This window comes from Bombus pascuorum, chromosome 9 (assembly GCF_905332965.1).
Source record: "Bombus pascuorum chromosome 9, iyBomPasc1.1, whole genome shotgun sequence".
NCBI classification, from domain to species: domain Eukaryota; kingdom Metazoa; phylum Arthropoda; class Insecta; order Hymenoptera; family Apidae; genus Bombus; species Bombus pascuorum.
Genome location: NC_083496.1, coordinates 14,440,902 through 14,448,146, shown reverse-complemented (window position 1 = coordinate 14,448,146; position 7,245 = coordinate 14,440,902). Strand labels below are relative to the sequence as shown.

Below are 7,245 nucleotides of genomic sequence, written 5' to 3'. Positions count from 1 at the left end.
TTGTTTTTTTCTCGTCAGGATAACTATGCAACTTAATCGTCTCGTCTGTAACAATAAGTAATAATTGTTGAAATTATAATGAACACAAATTCATTTTAATTAGCAAAATTGAATATTAAATTTATGCTTCACCTCGCTTCAATCTCTACAATAAATACATTTGACCAAATAATCAATAAAAAATACACATTAAATGTAACGCGTCATATGTACATATGTTAGTGACAATTTTCAAGAAGATATAATAACAAATAGCCGTCGCAATTTAGCCTCACCATAAATTATGACTGATCTGAGAGCTCTGTATGAACCTCAGCAAGCTGCTAGAGTGAATATTTGGCAAGTTAATAGCCGACGGCTCAAAGTCGTCGAGTTATGAGATATCGATCATGTGACAGTTTAGAGGATGCGTGAGATAGTTTACCCATGACAAACGACCGGACTTTGCATTGCTAAAGGATAACGACATTATTCGAAAATAGGCTAGCCACGGAACAGGAAAGGCAGTGATGTCCTTTGATAAGCGAACTGTGAAAGATTGCACGGCATTTACCCTAGTATCTTGGCGAATTATAGATCTCGAGTACTCTAGAAATATGACTATCTTTATAACATTAAACACGGGATTAGTGAGTCTACGTGCAAACTTGTGATACTTGTGACAGTACTCAAATGCTTCAGATTGTGTCCTGTGATTTAATTCATTTCGTGGATTCATTTATCGCGTACTTGTGTTAAACAAATCGAAATGGAAAATTCGTCGATTACGTAACCAAGTCGAGGTTCTAGTGTGTCGTATCCTGAATTGCATTGGGAATGACGCAGCAGCAGAGTACTCGAGGACTGTATTAACCATTGCGGCTTTGTCACATGTGGTTGCGTTACCAGAATTCAACGAGGAGGATATTGGCGATGTCGCGAATACGTGATGCGATTGCATCTAGAAATTAACGGGAAGCGTACCGCATCAATGCTTGGACTGCGCACGTACCCATGTGGTTTCGAACTCTGCAAAAGGTGATATCCCAGGTGGCAAGCCCGTCCTTGTACTTGGGAGAAATTTCGGGAGGATCTTTGCACGATATTCATGCCGGAAAAGAAATTGCACCATCAAATGATGCATGCACTACTAATGCATGCAGTGTACTAATGATACTGGAAGGAGCTACGTTAATTGTATCCGTATCAAACCCGAATATTTGAAGTAAATCAAAGTCATCTTTACAGAAGCGAAAATAACAGAATTAATGATAATTAAAAATATTAAGCGCGAGGTATAGGTTGACAGCAGATCTCTTAATCAGAATCGTCGAATTGAAAAAAGTTAGTGCAGAACGAAGACAATCGCCAGACGGAAAAGGCACGACTGCAACAAGAATGGAAGCAATGTTACATATGCGATGACGGTGCATACAATGAGCCAGTGCTCGAAAAGGCGACGCGATGATCGAAATCGCAGCCCACATAAGCCTAGCCCTTAAAGGTAACATTCGGCGTCGGCAACGTAAGGTGTTTCTACTTGCACTTATTACTCTAAAACTGCTTGACGATATTTGACCGATTGGCGAGAACAGATGTTATCATATACATCTATACGAGTGCGTTTGTGTGTTCAAGCCTAAACCGTGCAAAATCGAGATAGTGCAAAAACTGCTTAGGCACGAGTTCGCCGACCGACAGTAAGTAACAAAAACGCGCGAGCCCTCTGAAAATAGAAGAAACAGATAAGTTGCCGATTAATGAAATGAATTTGATCAATACAAACGATGACATAAAAGGAATTTATGTCGATTCTTCTCCGATACTAGTTAGATTCTCCGGACAGAAATCGTATTTGTAACATCCGACGGTTACTATGAATTCTTGTGCATGGTCTATGGTCTCGCTAACAAACTGGCTGTATTTCAACGAGCGATTAACACCGCCTTAGGAAATTTAAAAAGTAAGATAGCTTTAGCATATTTAGACGATATACTAATCCCGTTAGAAACAATAGTGGAAAAATTGGAGTATTTAAAGCAGGTAAAATTAACAAGTTCAAATAAATTTGAAAAATATGCTTTTCTTTTAAAATTACATCGAATATTTGGCGAGGGAGATACCGACAGTATTAGACCTGGAACAGGAAAGGCGCGGTCCTCTGCAATGTGAAACAGGTGCGACAATTCATGGCTTTGCAAGCTATTTTTGTAAGTTTACATCTGAATTCGCTATATAAACGGGTAATTGCCAAATATTTCACGTCGCGATTGTCGATATGCTGTTATGGAATTTAATGAGTAGGCAGCTATAATGTTTAAATTTATGATTTTTCTTATAAAACGTCGCGCAGAATGGTTCATGTCTTTAAATGTCATAATATTCTTCTCTAGATATCCAAGGCAAGCTGTTGCCATGTATCGTTCGATTTGATGATCCCTGTGTACTCCGCACCTTAGGCTGACCTATTTTCGCTCGTGTAAGGCGTGCAGGAATATTTTGATCGATTTTTAATTGTCAATAACTGAAAAACAGCCGAAAACGCAAATTTTGTATTCCTTATTGTTACCCTATTTCGGTTTCAAGAATCGCCCCTTAAGTTTGTGTATACCTGTAGCCCAACACCTTGTATATAATCGGCGATTGGTCTTAGCTTTGAGATATTTACAAAAGACTACCAATGCCACTACAGTGTATTTCTGCCCATAGTTGTGCGTTGTGGCAACGTATGCGTCAATATTGGCTGCCGGCTGCCGGCCCTTATCTTCCGTTTATGGACGAGGGTTGTGCGAACTGAAGGCTGCGTGCGCAGTTGCATATGCGAGGTTGTAAGAAATGTCTGTTATAACATATAACGAGATTTAGAAGATTAGAAGAGGATATAATCCAATGCATTGGGTTACATTTTTCAATCCGGTTGCCGCGAGGCGGCTGGTTACGCTTGCATAAAATAATAGAAAATTAATTATAAAAATAGGAGGCGAATAAATAATTGATATTATTTTACCAAAGGAATAATAATTTTTATTAGTTTACGTAAGCGTTGCCGACCGCTTGGCGGTGGCCGAATTGAAAATATTAACCTGAACAATACAAATTCAATACATTGATGATATTCATTTTTTATTGAGTTATAACAGACATTTCTTATAGCCGCGCATATGCACGTTGTGTACGAACCTTCATTTCGGATACCCAAGCTTGTCCCATCTTCGTTTGTATATATAAACGAATAATTTCGTCAAGTCATTTTATTTGGTCACTCGATTCTACATAGAATCCTCTGTACTAATAGCGACAGTTCTTTGAAAATATCTCGGAAACTAAGGTTTTCCATCGATTATATGGAAAAATTATTCAAAATGTTGCTTTCTATAACATATTTCAAAATCATCGAAATCAGAAAGAACGTAACATTTCTATAAGTTTACCATATAAATTTTTATGTTTCATAAACGTCATTAATTGTAAGGATGAATATAGAGTTTCTGAAAAGAATAATTAGATTGTAATTTTAATAAACAATAATAATTGTACTCTTTTGATTTTAGATTTACACAGGCGAAATAAAACAATATGCATAGCATTTGTTATTAGTTTCAAACAAAATTTGCAATTAATGCAATTCGAAAAGACACTATTTTTAATGAAAATGTGATTTTAATTTAATTTAATCAATTATTGAATTTTATAGTTACACTGTGTATATTTCGTAAAGGAGAGGAGGTCCTGTTAGGGATACACATGAGGAAGGAGAGAGAGATTGTAGGAAGAATACCATAGGTCAATCCTACATTCTAAACGTGACGTTTTCACTTTCACATTACCAGTATTGTTGTGAACGAGTGGTACCAGCAATAGTAGTATTATATCAGTGAGTTTATAATTTTCGTAAAAAAGTATTTTTAATTTCATTTTGAGATTATGACAATGATCCAGTTCAACTGGATTTGGAAAATTATTATCCAGTATACGATGCTTATTCTATACACTCAGCCTGAGATTGTTGTAAGTAATTAAATGTTAGGTTGTGTAGCATAAGCTTTGTTAAATTTATAAAAGTTGAAGTTATTCTTTTTTACACACGTAAATATTTTATTTGGTGTTGTTTAAAAAATGTTAATGAAACCGTAACATTTTGCATTTAAATAAAGATATATATTTAAATTATTAAAATTAAACGAAATTAAACTAAGTTTGCGTATTCAAAAAAGATTTTTTGAGATTCTTAAGAAACGATAAATATTTCGATGAATGAAATTGTTGAAATACATAGACTAATTAATATGCTTTAAATGCATTAATGAAAGTTATTTTAGTCTGACACAGTTGAATTGATTATAAATAATACTTTGCAGTATTTAAATATTTGATATAATATTTAAACCAAATATTTAAACCAAAATGTTGATTCAAAATAAGTGGTATAAATAGATTAATTAGTAATCTAATCTAATAATAATAATATATCAGTAAGTGTACAATAGAAAGACAATAAGAAAATATAACAATAATAAAATAAGATAAACCTCTTGATAAATAAAAGGATAGGTAAAAGGATAGGTATAAAGGTAACTTTTTCCAAGATTCGTAGTATTATGAAGTATTAAAGATAAAGATATTAACAAGCATTAATATTAAGACATTGAAAAATTGAATTTTATTTTTAAACATATGTAGGTAAATCAATATAACTCGATATTTGAAATAAGATAAATAAAGATGAAATGATTATAAGAATTATCACTTGATTTTATACATACGTAAATATGTATATGTATATATATGTATCTACATGTATGCCCGTGCGCGCACATACACATACACACACCTGGCCTATTATTTGTACATGTTTTATATTTACATTAAAAATAAAATAGGTTATTAAGTTTTCATATACATACATATATGTATGTACTATGCTTATTGTTAATCACTACACTAAGGAAACGAATTATATTTATAACATTAATTTGAAATAAAAATACCAATTATAGTAAATGGATACAAAACAATTTTCATTACTTTAAAATAAGAATCTATTGTAATTCAATATAAGTACTTATAAAGTTGTAAAAAATAAAATATTAAGATTTTTAATATGATTGTTTATATATACATATAATTTATTTGCAAAGTTTGAGTATTGAGAAATAAATAAATTTTATAAAAAAATAAAACGATGAAAAAGAATAGTAGTTTTAAGTATTATAGTAATATTTGTTAAGTATTTCAGTAACAGATATTAATTAAAATTTGATGAAAAATCTGATTTTTGTGTTTTTCAGAATACGGAGAGGTCTATGAAAACAATATTTTCATGTTTAAACCGAACTGCTGGTTTTTATGCAGATATCAATGCTAGTTGTAAGATATATCACACTTGTGATGAATATGGAAATAAATTCACTTATCATTGTCCTGAGGAAACTGCTTTTCGACAAGATGCTCTCATATGTGATCATGCTCATCTTGTGCAATGTCAAGGAAATATTATTTCTAGTACAAAAGAATATATTAAAGAAGAAAAGAACAATAGTTCTGATACAAAACAATCAATAGATAACGATCAATCTCTTTTTCATTCTTTTTACACGACACAACCAACAAACACAAGTAATAAAGAAAGATATGGATTTGTTTTTAATTCAAGACAAATTTTTAAGAATTTTAATAAGACAGAAACAACTGGAAGGGATATAAGCTCATTTTATCCATTAAGTTATATTAATTATACTACAAATATTCCTATTGATCATTCTATAAATACACAATCTATGCGTATAATAAGTCAATATAATGAAAATGGATTAAGAAACAATGAAAATTTTTCTACACCAAGTCAAAGCTTCCATGAAAAGGATAAACTTAATGAAAAACTAATAAGAATGAATCAAAAAGGTTATTTATATCAGAAAGTAAATGATGCTTTATACAGTTTTCTAAAATTACCTTCAAATACATTTTCTGGAAGTAATCAAACTCAGGAGAATAATGTAAAAAACTATCAATCGACAAAGAATCCTACTGACTTTTTAAAATTATCACCTATAAATTATAGGAATTACCCATATTTAGAAACTTTGAAATCTATACAAAAGAATACAAAAATGATTTCTACTACAGTTCATAGTACAACAGCAAGTATAACACTATCTACTACAGAAATACCTGTGTATGCTTTAACATTGTCTTTAAAACCTTTAATACCAAGCGAACTAGAATATGATCCATATTATCCAAAATTCTCAACAACAACAGAACCTTATTATACTTCTACGCAGAACCTAAAAGAATGGTCTACTCAAACAGTGCGGTCAACTACTCACCTTGAACTTCCAGCAGTTTTACCAGACTTAAATTCCTTGGATGATATTGTTGATCGCAGGAAGTTACTTTACATTCCTCGAATTAAATTCAATTAATGTAACTATTATTTTGACAAATCTCTGTAACTAGATGTATGAATTTTGCAAAATTATTTATTTTGTTTAATTTCAAAATAAGTTAAAATAAGTTAATTATATAAAAATGTTAATAAAATCAAACAAAATAAATTATCTATATACCAAAAGTTAGTTAGTATTTGTTTATAAATATTTTCTTATAAGAACAATGCAATAAATGAAACAAGATAAGTATTTAATCAAATATTAAATTCTATATTATGTAGGTTGCTTGTCTAATTGTAAAACATTAAATTTCATGTAACATTACATTAAATATTAAATTAAAGGACGTTTCAAAAACATCCAACAAAATCCTAAATGTATCAAAAAGATACATACATATATGTGAATAACATCCGATATTATATGTATGCTACAATATCATAAATTTTCTAATGTTATAAATGAATAAGATATCTAAAATGTCTTCATTAGATTTACAGGTACTGCTTAGTTGTTATTATTATAACTATATTTATTACAATTTACTTTTAACTATTAATTAACTTTCTTATAATTTTTGAGAAGCTGTACTAGTACAATACTTCTATTAAAGTTTACTTTTACATCATACAAGAAAGTATATTTTGCAAAATCACATGTCTGCAGAATTTGACAATAAAATCATAGCCATCTGCCATCGCGTTTAGCGGTTGTTTTGCAGACAGAATTTATTTGATAGTTCGAGTTCCAGTTTACCTTTTTTCTTAGATTACGAACTTATTTTCAGAAAATGGCATTTTCAGAGATTATCTATTTCTATTTTGTCCAATGTAAAACATTCGTTGCATTAGCCATTTCCTGTTCACGAACTTTC

General features: G+C 31.0%; 1 protein-coding gene across 3 annotated transcripts; it reads left to right on the top strand.

The window, feature by feature from the left end:
* The first annotated feature begins 210 nt into the window (after positions 1–210).
* LOC132910310 (uncharacterized) lies at positions 211–6,553 on the top strand. Of its 3 annotated transcripts, none has more exons than XM_060965904.1 (3): positions 211–328; positions 3,674–3,987; positions 5,268–6,553. In XM_060965904.1, the coding sequence occupies exons 2-3, from the start codon at positions 3,904–3,906 to the stop codon at positions 6,402–6,404; spliced, it is 1,221 nt and encodes a 406-aa protein (XP_060821887.1). In that variant the 5' UTR covers positions 211–328; positions 3,674–3,903; the 3' UTR covers positions 6,405–6,553. The 3 variants fall into 3 exon arrangements, with proteins under 3 accessions (XP_060821887.1, XP_060821890.1, XP_060821889.1); XM_060965907.1 differs by lacking the exon at positions 211–328 and adding an exon at positions 1,146–1,942 and having other exon boundaries at positions 3,674–3,827; XM_060965906.1 differs by lacking the exon at positions 211–328 and adding an exon at positions 1,146–1,942.
* The last annotated feature ends 692 nt before the right edge of the window (positions 6,554–7,245 follow it).